Source organism: Macadamia integrifolia, chromosome 13 (genome assembly GCF_013358625.1).
Source record: "Macadamia integrifolia cultivar HAES 741 chromosome 13, SCU_Mint_v3, whole genome shotgun sequence".
NCBI lineage: Eukaryota > Viridiplantae > Streptophyta > Magnoliopsida > Proteales > Proteaceae > Macadamia > Macadamia integrifolia.
The window spans coordinates 28,032,731-28,048,323 of NC_056569.1; the positions used below are offsets into that span (position 1 = coordinate 28,032,731).

General features: G+C 39.9%; 1 protein-coding gene across 3 annotated transcripts in view; it reads left to right on the forward strand.

Moving 5' to 3' along the window:
• The first annotated feature begins 214 nt into the window (after positions 1–214).
• The window catches only part of LOC122059424 (cleavage and polyadenylation specificity factor subunit 6), a 26,208-nt gene continuing 10,829 nt past the window's right edge, over positions 215–15,593 (forward strand). The window contains exons 1-3 of one of the 3 annotated variants that reach the window (XM_042622201.1): positions 215–433; positions 533–2,894; positions 3,580–4,591. In XM_042622201.1, coding sequence (XP_042478135.1) covers positions 547–2,679 — 2,133 coding nt within the window. In that variant the 5' untranslated portion in view covers positions 215–433; positions 533–546 and the 3' untranslated portion in view covers positions 2,680–2,894; positions 3,580–4,591. Of the gene's footprint in view, positions 434–532; positions 2,895–3,579; positions 4,592–15,593 lie in introns of those variants that run through there. The other 2 variants (XM_042622200.1, XM_042622199.1) reach the window with 2 other exon arrangements.

The window sequence follows — 15,593 nt, forward strand, 5'->3', positions numbered from 1 at the left end:
ATCTCTCTCATCTTCACATGAAATAATTTTATTACCTTTCAATTTATGAGACTATAATATTATTTTGTCGCACGTTATTGATGCGCTCCTGTTTTTTTTCATATTCTTTTCAAAGTAGCCGGCTCATATGCCCAATAGGGTTTGGTTTCTGGAAAAAGACAGCCCATCGAAGGTGAGGATCGAAAGTCCCAAGTAGATAATTTAGGAAAAGGTGTACCCTAATTGTAGAGCATCGTACTTACGGTATTTTACTCATTACTGAATAAAATGTGATTTAAGCTTTCAAAGAAAAAGCAGACACGTGCCTCTCTCTAGTTTTGTCTTTCAGACTCGAGCTTCAAATCTCTCTCTCTCTCTCTCCAAGTTTCCAGATTAGGGTTTGCTTCACGGTTCTATCTCGTTATCTCTCGGGTGGAAAAATCTCGACAATCAGGTATGTCTTCTAACTTAATCTAATCTTTGACTAGGACATAGTCGGATGCTTTTATATGTATACCTGTCAAACCCTAAAACGAAACATATTTGCAAACAGTTGGAAAGAAAGACATGGATGAGGGTGACGGAGGAGATCGTAACGAAGCGATCTCCGCCGTAGCAGACGAGGGTTTCTTGGGGGAAGAAGATGATGACTACGAAGATCTTTATAACGATGTTAACGTAGGTGAAGGGTTTCTTCAGTCTCTCCGAAGAAACGAAGATGTGGTTTTCAGAAATGGGGAAGAGGACAAGAAGATCGAGTCGGCTGCTGAGTCCAGAGGGGTTTCAATCCCTGGGTTTGAGGGTGCCACTGGTGGTGGCGGTGGCGGTGGCGGTGGCGGTGGCGGTGGCGGTGGAGGGGCGGCTGTTGGCGTTGGAGAAGTTAAGTTCGAGCAGGACGCGGGTGCTTCTGCAATTGTTTCTAGGGGCTCTGCTAGTGCTAGATTAGAGGGCTTTCAAGATCCAGTGTTTAGAGGCAATGAGTTGGCCTTGAAAGGGCCTGGCCCTGTGTTGGCTGGCGGTGGTGGAATGAGGGTTGATTTGGGTCCTTCATCCACTAAAATGAGTGAGACTGAGGGGCAGCAAGTTAACAATCCTATGCCTTCTATGGGAATGAATCAACAATCTCAGATTGGCTTTGGAAACGTAGCAAATGACAGTTATGCAAGGCAGCAAGGAGGTGGAGGGGGAGTGGGGGTGGGAGGAAATGCAAATGCTAATGGTGGGTCTGGGAGTGGTGGTGGCGGTGGTGGTGGGACCATTCTTTTTGTGGGTGATCTGCACTGGTGGACGACGGACGCTGAACTTGAGGCAGAGCTCAGCAAGTATGGGTCTGTGAAGGAGGTGAAATTCTTTGATGAGAAGGCCAGTGGTAAATCGAAAGGCTATTGCCAGGTTGAATTCTATGATCCTGGTGCCGCAACAGCGTGCAAGGAAGGGATGAATGGACATATCTTTAACGGAAGGCCATGCGTTGTGGCATTTGCTTCGCCTTATAGTGTTAGGAGAATGGGAGAGGCCCAGGTGAACAAGAACCAACAGGTGACCCAAGGAGCTGTTGCTCCAGGGAGGAGGGGAGTAGGTGATGCTGGAGGTAGAAGTGGCGGTAATGCCATCGCAACAGGTGGGAATTATCAAGGTGGGAATTATCAAGGCGGAGAAGGGAATAGAAACTATGGTAGGGGCAATTGGGGAAGAGGTGGTGCCCAAGGAATGGGAAATAGAGGGCAAGTTGGCCCAATGCGAAACAGAATTGGTGGGATGGGTGGGCGTGGTATAATGGGCAATGCCGGCAATGGATTTGGACAGGGGTTAGGAACAAACCCTCCTTTGTTACATCCCCAAACAATGATGAATCAGGGGTTTGATCCAGGTTATGGGGCACACATGGGCAGGATGGCTGGTTATGGAGGTTTTCCAGCTGCCCCAACTGCTCCGTTTTCAGGAATATTGTCATCGTTTCCTCCGGTTGGTAATGTGGGTTTGGCTGGAGTGGCTCCTCATGTTAATCCAGCATTTTTTGGGAGGGGAATGCCAGCAAATGGGATGGGGATGATGCCTGCTACTGGTGTTGAGGGACATGGGATGGGAATGTGGTCAGATCCTAATGCAGCTGGATGGGTTGGTGATGAGCATGGTGGGAGGGCAGGAGAGTCTAGTTACGGGGATGATGCTGCATCAGACCATCAGTATGGAGATGCAAGCCACGATAGAGGGGGATGGCCTAATGCAATGAAGGAGAAAGAGAGGGTCTCTGAGCGCGATTGGTCTGGAGCTTCTGACAGAAGGTATCGAGATGATAGGGAAATGGGATCAGATAGAGATATACCAAGGGAGAAAGATATGGGTCATGATGATTGGTCAGAAAGAAGGCAACGTGAGGATAGAGAAACTGTTCGAGACCGAGACCGAGACCGAGACCGGGATAGGGACAGGGAAAGGGAACATGATCGTGAACGTGAACGGTCACGTGACCGTGGCCGAGAGCGAGACCGGGATAGAGAGCGGGATCGTAGAGATGGCCGAGACAGATACTTGGATCATCACAGATACAGGGACCGTGAATCTGAGCATGATGATGAGTGGGACAGAGGAAGATCTTCAATGACCCACAGCAAGTCACGGCTGTCTCAAGAGGAAGATCAACGATCAAGGTCAAGGGATGCTGAATATGGAAAGAGGCGGCGGCTACCCTCAGAGTGACTGAATGCTCTGAATCTGGAGCCAGCTAATGAAATCTGAATTATGTGGGATCTTCATGCTCATTCATTTTTTTTTTTAAATACATTATTTTGCAGAGGTTTGGGATTTGCTTAGGATGCTGTACCTGTTGCTATCTGTACGGAATTCATTGCCCAAGATCTCTTGCTGAAGCATATTCTTGCAGGAGTCTGAGCTCATTCTTATAGTCATGACAAGTAAGTTCTATACCTGGATATGTTGGTGCTTCAAATATTTTTTCCTTATGGTAGTCCTGTTTCATAGTCTATACAGTGGTCGTGACACAGTTCTTTTTCATCAAGCTTCCTTGAAAAAAAAAAAAAATTAGAAAAGATTTGCTATGTTTGCGTGTGTTTTTATTAATTTTGGCTTCTGTGTCTGTTAAATTTTGAAGTGATTATCTCTTAATGCATGCACCATAGTCACAGCAGCAGTTTCTATTTAGAGGTTTCGATGTTTCTTGTGCCTATGAACCAACAATATAATTGCCTTCGTCCTCTGCCATTTGTGGGGATTTTTGGAGAACTAGGGAATAGTATTTGACATGGGGTGGGGGGGGGGGGATAGAAGTGATATATGCAAATGAAGGCTTAAACATTCAGTTTCAGTTAGTCTATTACTTTCTTGTTTAATTGTAGAAACATTCTTACTAAGCTGAATTTAGCTTCATTGATGGGAATAAATTGAATGACCAAACCATGTCTTCTCTTTTCTCCTGAAAGACCATGTTGCTGGTATACAGATGCAAGGCAATGTAAATTCTGATTATTCCTTATGAGTAATGGATCTGTATGGTGAACTCTAGTGATTATCTGTGACGAATTAGAAAATTTTGGTGAGAGCCAAAATTAAATTTTCTTATGCTGTGTAACATTGCTCCAGTTGTAATCACTGTCTGTTTATTTGGGGATGAATGGACTTGTCTGGCTTGTTTGAAGGACCAAAGCTACTTCACAAGTTGAAGCTTTTGATAAATAAGGAAGATTCTGTGCGTTATTGATTCCTTTGCTGTATGATGGAATGCTTTGGAAGAAGAGGAACAACTGCATGCCTGGAGTAAAGGTGCTATCAGTTGATGCAGTGGAGAGCGATTCCAACCTTGTAATTTTGGGTTTCCAGTTTTCAGTTTCCAATGTTAAAAGAATTTATGAGGGGTGAGCTATACATCTAATTGTGAAAATCAGAATGTATACCTCTACGGAGAATGTTAGGATTTTTTTGTTCATCATTGTATTTTTAGGATTTTTTGTCCATCATTGTAAAACCTGGATGGAGTTCTTTTGCTCTTCCTTATGTGTAGTTTGAGCCTTTGTATAAGGGGTTTGCCCCTGCCTAGCTCTATACAATTGTACTGTCAATGGGTTTGCTGTATGATGGAATGCTTTGGAAGAAGATGAGCAACTGCAAGCCTGAAGTAAAGGTGTTATCAGTTGATGCACAGTGGAGAGCGATGGCAACCTTGTAATTTGGGGTTTGCAGTGTCCGCTGTTAAAAATAATTTGTGGGGGGTTAGCGATACATCTAATTGTGGAAATCGGAATGTATACCTAGATGGAGAATGTTAGGATCTTTTTGTCCATCATTGTAATGCTAGGAATTTTATTTTAGGTCCATCATTGTATTGTTAGGATTTTTTAGTCCATGATTGTAAAGCCCGGATGTAGTTCTTTTGCTGTTCTTTTGAGCCTTTGTATAAGGGGTTTGCCTCTTCCTAGATCTATACAATTGTATTCGTCAATGGGAAAAAGGAATATGTTCTATCATCTTTTTGTAGCATAGATGGAGTTCTTTTGCAGTTCATATGTATAATTCCAACTTTTGTATATGGGCTTTGCCCTTTCGACATCTATTATAAATTTATTGTTAATAAATAAAAGAAGAAAATTTGGCTTGATGCTGTTTTCTGTTTTCCCCCCTGCCTCTCTGTATCATTGGCTCTCTGAGATCCTACATGCTATCCAGGAAGCCCTAAGTTCTTCTTTTTGCATATTTGGATTTTTTTTTTTTAAACTTATTTTCCATGGTGACTTGGTGGTTTTCTGTACTGGGGGCAACTAAAACCAGAGTCTGCCTATTTCATATCTGCATTTCATCCCAAACTGATCAAATCCTGTTCAAAAGGAGGTATTGAAGTACTGTATAGGGGTTTAGGGTTTTGGTGTAGGAAGTTATTAGCTCCGAATCTAAATAAAATTTGCATTAGCTATGGAAGCTGATCAATTGCATTTCAAATCAAGGTATTATTGGAAGTACTGTCTACGCTTTCAATGTAGGCCGTTATTTGATGGAGTAAGTAGAAGAGGAACTGGAGTGAGATTGTTCAGCATCTGGGGAACGGAATTAAAAAATGAATTGAAACCTGAGAGATATAAGGAAATCAGTCAAAGGGCGGAATTTAATGGCCAAAAGTGTTCGTCTGGGTTCAATCATACAGACTGAAGCTGAGAAGGTCGGACCTCTTATCAACGAAGGATGACTTCAGATAGGATTAACACGTGCTCACTGAGCAGCGTGTTATCCGAATAAGCAGGATAGGTACTCTCAAAAGTGCCAAGGAAGAAGAAACAAGCTGACTCAGTTGCAACTCAACTCAATTCAGCCCTGCGTTTTTGAGTTAAACTCATTTTAGTTTGGTTCAGTTTCTGGTTCACTGAAACAACCAGAACTGTGGGGCACCTTTTAGGTGTTTTGTTTACTTCTATTTAGTTACCTGTATTAGTTGTTTTAGAGTTCAATTTGGGTGGAAGTGGAACTCTTATCTTATCCATTGTATAAGTAGTCAAGTAGAATTGGGACTACTCTTCACAGCATAAGTGGGAGACTATCCGTTTCTTATTTTGACTATTTTAAATTCCTGTTATTACTAGACTTGTGCTCCTTATTGGATGGAACTTATTCCTAGGACTTTTATGGTATGTTCTTTGGTTTTTCTATTTAAGAGCATGTAAGGCCGGCGCCAATGATTTTTGAATGAAGTTCTTTATGGCCTATTCCTTGGTTTATGAGATTCAGCAGCAACAGCTAAGGGATTCTAAGGTTTAGTTGGTGGGACTTGAACAAGTTCTCACTGCATATCTTTTTCTTCATCTTTTCTTCTCCATTATTCTTCAAGTACAGTTCTACTGCAGGCCAATCTAAGCTTACATAAGGTTTTAGTTTTCAGATCAGAAGTCAGTTGAGTAGAGTCCCGTAAATCTGAAACTCTGTAGTTTTTGAACTTTCACAATTGAGAATGCAATTCTGATTTCGGATTTAGGAACCTCTAAGGCTATTCTAAGCAGTGCCACGGTTTCAGATCTTGAATTGGAGTTCGTCTAAACGGAGTCCTATCAAGTTGGAAACCCTATTGCTTGAGTTTTAGTCGACTGATTTTTTTGCTGCGATTAAAGAGTTTCAGTGGACATAAATCAGATCTGTGAAATAATCTTTTGCTGTTTTCTTATCGTACCCAATTTCTGAACTGTTTAAGCTTACTGTAATGCCCATACGAAGCTTCCATCGGTCTCACGGTTTTTGGGAATCCTATCTCAAGTAGGATACTGCCATAACTCCAAATTGAGGATTGACATCTCGATGTCTTGGCTGGCTTCAATGAAGCCCAAAACCGAGATATGGGTCAAAACAGTTGAAACCTTGTATTTTCTGGGCAAAACTTGACATGTCATGTGCTGGTCAAAACTGGGCAAAGCCACTGAAATGTGCCAAGTACGGTCGAAAGACTTGAAACCAGTCAAAACTTGTTACGAGTCAGTATCTTCTCAAGGTTTCGTCTTGGTTTCTGTATGGGGAATCATGCTCCTAATTTTGAGGAGTTGTTTCTGCCTTGTATGTTATTAACTTCCTATCAAAATATTAAATCCATTTGAGTTATTGATTCACTGTTGTCAAAATTTTCTTCAAATCTGGTTGTTGTTACATTACTGTGATCCTGGTTAATCTGACATTCTGAAACCTAATCCTTTAGGCTTCTAGTAATCCATTATTTGCTTCATAATTTTTCATTTAATGAATCTGTGGATTTGCCTGAGGAAAATTCTTGTTGGCTTGGGGGCCATTGCTTGGTGCAACGGTAAAAGCTTAGCTGTCATGAGGATGTGGGCTAGAGTAGGAGGATGTGATGCAGATTCGTGGCTGAACCAGCTTGACTCTTCACTATCCAGACCAAGTAGAACTGTGTCATATTGGTTTTTTGGGTTTCGTAGGCTTGTAGGAATTTATTTTATTTGGGCGGATAATATATTTTACTTTATTCTGTTTATTTTAGAAAGTTGGATACGTAGGAAGAGCTTAACTAAGTTTTAGAGTTGTTTTTGGGTAGGAATCTCAGTAGAGTTCCCCCCTCCCCCTCTTTCTCTCTTATTAGTCTTTTTTCCTTTTCTTATTCATATGATTGTAATCCAAGGGTTTGATGGAATGAAAGTTTGAGTAGTTACGTACCGATTGTGGAAGGTGATCCCTTTCCCCTTCTTCCGTTTTCCTTATTCTTCTATTTCTTTGTTATTATACTGGTTCTATCTCCTTCCCTGCTGCTATTCCTTAACTTCATCAATTTGCTGCTACTAGTGGTAAAACAGAACCAAACTTTAGTGTCTATCAATTTGAAATCCCCTCACTAGTGTGGTCCGAGACTTGGGTTGTGAACTACTGAACTCTTCCTACCTTATCGATTAAAACCCCAATGCCTATTTTACGAAACCATTTTGTCAAGGGCTAAACCCAGAATTTAGGACTGTTATTCATCTCTACTGTTAAACTCTATTGCAGGTTTAATTGTTACTTTGTTCTTTCTTCGTAGAATTGGCAGTTACGAACTACCGTTGGAATCCCAAGTTGTCCATGGCTAAATGGGAGTTTTTCCATTTGTCGACTTTCTCACCTCCGCTGTTGTGTTCTGGTTTTTGAAGGTTGAAGACAACCTTCAAACCCCACCCACAATATTTCCCTTTCAAAGTCATTTTCCCATATTGCCCTCACACTCTTTCCTTTATTATGCTTTGTCCTTTTTTTTCTTTCCTTTCCACATTTTTGGTGTACAATGTCTTGTATTCCGTCACAGTTTAATCTAGGGAGTATTGGTGTAGGCGCCTCGACAGAAAGAAAGGCAGATGCCTTTCAAAGTCATCCCTTACTACTTTCTTTGTAATGCAAGCAATACTGAGAGGTGTGAGGATGAGCGCTGTAAACCTATTCTCCATTGATAGTGAAGCAGAATCTCATCTCACTGAGGACGTAGGCAATCTTGCTGAACCTCGTAAACCTGTGTGCATTGTTTGTTCTTGTTTTTTCATTACCTTCTGCATCATTTTTAGGGTTGCGTTTCTACACACATTTATTTACTTCCATATAATTACAAGATTGCCATTGTTCCTGTTATTTGAGTTGCTTAATGCTTGGGTGGGCCCATAGCGAACCCGAATCGGGTTTTGTGACCCAGTTTCTGCAACAATGTGTGGCCCGTAACGAACCCAAGTAGGGTTTCTGTGACCTGGGTTCCGCATCAATTGGTATTAGAGCTGAACCTAAGGCTACATGGATATTGATCCCTGCGATTCACTCTTTTTGACTATGGATAAAATCCATACGAGACCTCGTGATCTCCAAACAAGGCTTCTTGATTTCAGATCAGATTGTTGATTATATTGACTGTTTTTTGTGATGAGATGTGAATCGTGATAGAAGATTCAGAAGATGGATCAGAGGTGGCAGAAAAGGTGGACAACAAAATTGGTGGTCAAGAGATTGAACAGTTTGATCAAAGTTGAGGTTGAGGAATTGATCAACAGTCCAATTCTTGTTGTGAAACCCCACAATCAGATTCCAATCAGAGATATCGCTTGCCAATGATCATCAGGAAGATGAACCGGGACCAATTGGTTTTTGGGTCTAGCAGGAAGTAGGATTTTAGGAATTTATTTAATTTTGGAGGATAATTTCGTTTACTTTATTTTATCCTGTTTATTTTAGAAAGTTGGATATGTAGGAAGAGTTTAGTAAGTGTTAAGAGTTGTTTTTGATTCGGAATCTTAGTAGAGTTGTTTCCTTTTTGGAGTCTTTTTTCCTTTCTTATTTATGTGATTGTAATCCAAGGATTTAGACAGATTTGATGGAATGAAAGTATGAGTAGTTATTGGTAAAGTACTACTCACAATAGGGGGTGTGTCCCTATCATTGTGTGGTTGTGAGTCTTTGTTTCCTTATGGTTTATAACTTGAGTTGTACTCTGAGTAGGAGTTCTATTTAGACTCTATTTTTTGTAACTAAACAATATAAATAATGATTGCCTGTCCATGAAAGATACAAGCTGAGCCTATCGTGGTTCTCAGCACATCCTCTCTTTCTTTTTGTTTGCTTCTTCTTCTTCACAGGTTCTGGTTGAGGTTTTGTTACGTGGTATCAAAGCCATGAAGAAGGAAAAAGAGGGTTTGATTTTTTCCCCTTCAATTTGTTTTTCTTCTAGTTAAAAAAAGAAAAAAGAAAAAAAAGAAAAGGTTTTTTACTTGGTATCATTTATTTCTACTGCTACTGCTCTTCTCTAAAGACTCCCCTGGTTGCTGACTTGCTACATGGTTATGCAACTGCCTTCTACTGGTTGCTGAAAACTGCCCTTATTCTTGATTTATTGATTATTGCTACAAAACACTCCCTTTATGCTTCAATTATGGAAACATTTGCTGCGATTTTCTGCTGTGGCGTTGATTCTTCAAATCTCGAACCAAATCTTGTTCAGTTTTTTGAAGCTATACAAATCTTAGAGTGGCATCCTGCTCCACTGCAAAAATTTGCACCAAGTAGCAGCGTCATTCCAATCTTTGAGCTCTTGAGAACCCCTAACAATGGTGGTGATGGCTGTCTGTGATCTGTTCACTCTGATGGAGGAGTCCATTTCTACTCTTGCTGTCGCTGTGTGATGTTGTTGCTGGTTTCATGTTAATAGGTAGGGTATCGAAGTCCTTAAATCGTGGTTGGTGTCCACACACTGGTTTCTGCAGTTGTCGGCCCACCTTTTCCCCTGGTTCTTGATTCTCTTTACCATCTCAGGTTGAAGACAACTGCAGAACATGGTGTCTTTATCCTTGTATGTATATTTCAATCCCAGACTTGCCCCTACTTTTACCTTTAATTACTTCCTAGCCTTTAGTTATTGTCCTTTTACCCTACCAAGTGGTGGCCCCTTAAATTTCTAGTTATTTACCTCAATGACATTCAATGACATTACTCACTTAATTGGGCTATGTCCTTTTATTTTAAGTTTGGGGTTGCCATTGCCATTATACGTTGACCTAGTCAGGCACTTGAGTGGGCCATAGCAAGATCAAATAGGGTTTTTGAACCTGGGCTTACATGAATTAGTTACAAAATTTCCATTGGTCTTGTATGCCATATTATTGCTTTGGTGGGCCCTCGGACACATCAATTTGGGTGTGCAGTATTTTGAAAATTGGTACTTGCATGAAGTGATGGTCCAATTGTTATTATTGGAGGATATTATTAGTGGCTGCTCTTGGTTGGCCATTTTATTTGATGCTCATCCATTGTGATGCTAGTTATTGTTGCCATATGATGGTGGAATATTCTTTATTGTGTCCTCTGCATTATTTGTTTACATGTAAATTTACAACAAGATTTGAATATAATGTATTGAGATCATACCTTTTTGGTAAATAATGTGTGCCATTAAAAATAATGTTGTCTAGCCAACTTGCAATATTATTCATCTCTAGGGTACATCAATGATATTGAAAAAGTAATGACCTAATTTAAGATACAAGTATTGTAGAATCGTCTGGAATAGGTCAGGAATCGGCCTGAACCCTAGAAATTAAGCATGGATCGATCAATCAGGCTACGCTGATTCCGATCCAATTTGGGTTCTTAGAAATGCACAATAAATATAATTTTGACAGGAATTTATAATTGTAACCAATATCATGAAAATGAAATTCCCTCCTGCAAAATTAAGGGGCGTAATGCTACATGTGAGGGGGAGATTGGAGATTCTTATCTGCTAAGCTCAAGTAATCAGTGATTACAGTTATTATATGTTCAAGATTATTTCAGGTGAATATTTATTTTTCTTATATACTTGTGTCCTCAGCAACAATTTGATCTATGAAGATGGTATTCAGCAACAGTGCAATCTATTTGGTCCACAATAACCTTATGTTGTCAGGTTCAAGACAACCTTACGCTGTCTGGTCTATGACAACCTTGTGCTGTTTGCTCAGGAGTGATTCCTATCTTTACTAATCAATCTCTAATTATGTGGTCTTTAGTAATCACTTTTTTTGTTACCCTGTTGTTGGAGTGCTCATGATGTAGCTGTTGGATGCTGCACTTTTTTATCATAATCTTCATTGGGAAAATTAATACTTGCCTTCTTTGAGAAGGGCCTTTGATGCAGTTGTTGGATGCTGCACTTTTATTTGTCTTCATTGTGAAGATGACCACTTAATGCCTGCCTTCCTTGGGAAGACCTTATGATATTGTTGTTGCTGTTCTGATATTTTGGATTGAGGTTCGTGTTATCAACCGCTTATTTTTTCCATTGTTGATGGTTGTGCTGGATTTAATTGACATAAGATTTTTTTATCTACTTTTGCTGCTAATGATTGATGTGCTTGAGCTGATATTGCTACTGAATGAAGGTCTCTCCATGCTCACTAGCGTTTACAACTGCTATTCAAGACTAGTGTTGCATTTAAGTTTATGTTCTTGTTGGTCTAAGCTGGAGCTTTCTTTTGATATATATCATATATGTATATATATACTCTAGTTTGAGGGGGATGGTTTGTTAGTCTTCGTTTCCTTGTTAGAATATATTTAGTTTCCTTAGTTTTATAACTTGAGTTGTACTCCGAGTGGGAGTTCTACTTAGACTCTATTTTTTGTAACTAAACAATATAAATAAAGATTGCATGTCCACGGTAGATACAAGCTGAGCCTATTGTGGTTCTCAGCACATCCTCTCTTCGTTTGCTTCTTCTTCTTCACAGGTTCTGGTTGAGGTTTTGTTACATTTACCTCCTGGTTGTCGAGTGTGAGACCAGGTTGGTTGAAGGTGATCCCTTGTTCCCAAGTTTTTCTCCCTTATTCTTCTTCTATTTCTTTGTTGTTATCTTGGTTCTATCTCCTTCCCTTTTGCTATTCCTGGAACTTCATCATTTTGCTGCTACTAGTTGTAAAACAGAACCAAACATGGGAGTCCATCGATTCGAAATCCCCCACTGGTTTGGTCTGAGACTTGTGGTGTGACTCTTTCATCCCTGATCACTGTTCATCCCTACCATAAAACTTGGTTGCAGGTTTAATTATTACCTTGGTTCTTTTGATCCATGGTTTTGTTGGTACTCCTCATAGGATTGGCAGAACTACTGTAAGAATCCCAAGTTGTTCCATGGCTACGAGAGAGATTTGCCCTTCGTTGATTCCCCCACCTTCACTATTGTGTTCTGGTTTTTGAAGGTTGAAGACAACCTTCGAACCCCACGCACGATGTTGCCCTTTTAAAGTTTGTTTTCCCATATTGCTCCCATCCTCTTTCCTTTATTTATTTATTTATATTTCTTAGTTTTCCCTTCCACTTTAAATTATATTTACTTCTATATCCTGATTTCATCTCTTGCCTAAAAGGGTCCTATACTTTCCATATAATTACAAGATTGCCGTTGTTCTTATTTGAGTTTCCTAATACTTGGGAGGGCCCATAGAGAACCTGAATCAGGTTTTGTGATCCGGATTTTGCACCAATTGTGGGTCCATAGCAAATCCAAATAGGGTTTGAAGCTTTGGAGAGACTTCAGTCCATCTGATGCAGTTACATGTAGGAACATTTAAGTTACTTCTTTAATTGGTTATTATTGTAATTTTCCTTTATCCTTGTATTATGTTGATAGTTGTTGGAGATTGGGTTGTGGAGTTTATTCAAACTAAACTTTAGCCATTGAGTTTGAATATGCTTACTTTTTGTTACAAGTTTGCAAATACTCATTAACCATCGTAGTATATGAATGAAGTTTTTTCAATTTACCTGTGCTGCTGTGAGTAGTGATTGTGCTGGTTGATTCCTCCTTCCCTCTGTTTCCCTCTGTTCTCTCCCTCGAATCGGATCCTTCCTAACAGGTCTGATTTCTTCTTTTATGCACCTGTCACAGTATTTTCTCCTTATGTTCTTCTTTGATTCTTTTCCTTGTTTCTTTCTCGATTATTGCTGTTTGTCCTTTTCTTTTCTGTGACGGTAACACTGGGTTTGGGGAAAGATCGTCAGAAGTCACTTGACTCCTCACGGTTCAGTCTGAGATTTGAAGGGTTACTTCTCTATCCTAGGGCAACTTATATCGCAGAGTTTGAGAGTGAAATGCCACCTGAGATGAAAACTCTATCTCAGGTTTGAAATCTGGTTACTCTACTTGCGCTAAATCCAGTTGCAGATATTTTTTCCCATCATAATCGTTGCTGGTCTATTATTAGATGAAACTAAGAGAGTAAGTGGTTGGGAAACATAATTTAAAGTTTCATGGGATTGGAGTCTTGGGTGGAGTGCTGGACCAATCTCAAGAGGATTTTCTCCATCGCTGGTCTATATTCATTGAGAGGTTGAAGATGAATGGTTAGTTAGATTACGAATAAGTCCAGTTTCTTTTTTTATGCAATTACTCTTAGTTTTGTTCTATATTGTCCCATTCTTGTTTTATACACGATCCCCCCCCCCCCTGCACGCGTGCTTCAAATTAGTAACTTTCAGGCCCAGATCCTGTTCACCTCTTTACACCGGTCATAGACTATCATGTAATTTACGTAATTGCTATTGTTCATACTATTGTGAATTCTTATCACTTTGTTGGGTCCATAGCGATCCAAATTTAAGGGTTTTGTAACCTGGGCTTGCATCATCATCCGTCCCCAAATTCATACTGGTTTATACTTTATAGCCCTTTTAGAATTTTTCTTTGGCTGCATGAGTTAGTAATTAATAAGATTCTTAATGTTGTTTAGATTCTTCTTGAATTTTGTTTGTGTGTTCCTTTAGGGGAAAATTTGTGGAAGAAGAGCCATTCTTGTAGCTTATTCTTCTTATTGTTGAGGTGATACTTTTCTTGAAGATGATTCCTACACAAATACCTCAACCCTAGAGGGAGGCTTAGCTTTCCATTTTTTCACTTTATACCTTTCATCTTTTGTTAGTTCAGTTAATATTCAAAGTATATCTTGACTGAACATTCCTTCACCCCTCCCTTCCAGTCTGTTTTATGCAAATCTCACATCAATCCAGAAGCTGTATGATGACTGACAAATTGGATAGATAGGGTGTTTCTTTGCTCAACATTCATTGCCTGATGGGTAGTTCCTGTCCTACTTTGGACCGATAAAGCAGATACAACTGCAAGCTTTACTAACTTGAGCTTGGTTTTAGGCACCAAAATAATCTCCGGTTTACACTGGATAAACTGATTTCCTACAACTGCAACCTGTAAGATTCCCAAGATAAGTTTTTGTTTTACTTAAGGAATCCTTTCTGGACCTTAATCGAACTTTCCCGCAGTTACTTCATAACCCTTTACTTCAAACTGTTTATCACCACCAACCAGACCTAAATGACCCTTCATCAAATTTCTGTCCTTTATTTTTCCCATCATTTTCTCTATAGATTCCAAAATCCTTACCTCCTGTTAAGTTCTTGTTCTTAATTCTTATGCATGTGTTCATGTCAACCGATGTTTCATGACAGAAAATAGGGCCAAATAGTTGCGTTTATATGGTGTGATTCCTTTTAAAAATATCAATTGCAAGTTATTTACCTGCAGGCACTACCGTAGCAGATTAGACCACAAGCTGGACTCTTACCTGCAAGAGTTAAAACCTTACACTCTATTGTTATCGTTCATGTTTTCAGTAGTTTGCTGTTATTCTTTTGTCTCTTTGTGCCTTATGGGGGGTGGGTGGGTGGGTGGGAGGGAGCTGTTGGAGAATCCAGTAAGTTGGGTTTATTACTGAAGATAAGTAGTCAGGTGGGCCTTGCATTAAATGATGGGTGCATCCTGTTTGTCTAACATGCTTGGGTTCGACTTTACCGTTTTGTTGTGTTGTGTTGTGTTCTTTCCCTTTTACGTCTACCTGTCTTTTGCTATCTTTATTTTGGATTCATGTAGCTGATCCCATTCAGTGGTATGAGGCTGAGTTGTTGTTGCTTGGGTGCCACCCTATATGGTGTTCATCTGTATGATTATCTGCTCCATGGAATAGACTGAAGTTTATATTCTTTTTGTATGCCTGTGCTTGTTCTACTTTTCCGGTTGTTTGGTATGGTTTTTTGATCGAATATGAATCATTTGGTATTGATTTTGAAGCAGCTGCTCTAAGTACTACCTTAGTCATTTTTGTGAGTTACCTTTTTTTGGTGGTGATGGGTGGGGGGTTGTTCATTTTATGTATCATAGAGGGATCTATTTGGTGGTGGTGAAGGAGGATTGGAGATGGACACTTTGGAAACAAATTGATTTCCCGAGTCTCACAGGGAACCACTTAAAACAAATAATCGTTTGGGGATATGACATTGCAGAAGATGGTTTTGGATCCTACCTGATTTCCACCATTTTCCCCAAATAATATTCCAATGTGGGAATTTGAAGTTTGGTATGCTTAGGCATTTTCCCCTCCTTTTTCACATCATTAGCTTCTGAAGACTAGTAATGATCCTTTTGCTTGCTAGAACTAAAATGAGGTGTCTCCCCAGTTCCATTTATTAGGAGTTCAGGGTTTCTTGTTTCAGCAGCATCTTGGTGGTTGCAGTCCCAATAGACAAAGCCATATTGCATAATGCACGTGGAATGCATAATCCACGTGGAATATTATTCAGTTAAACTTTTGGAATCTCTGCCCTCTCCTCCCCCCCCCCCCCC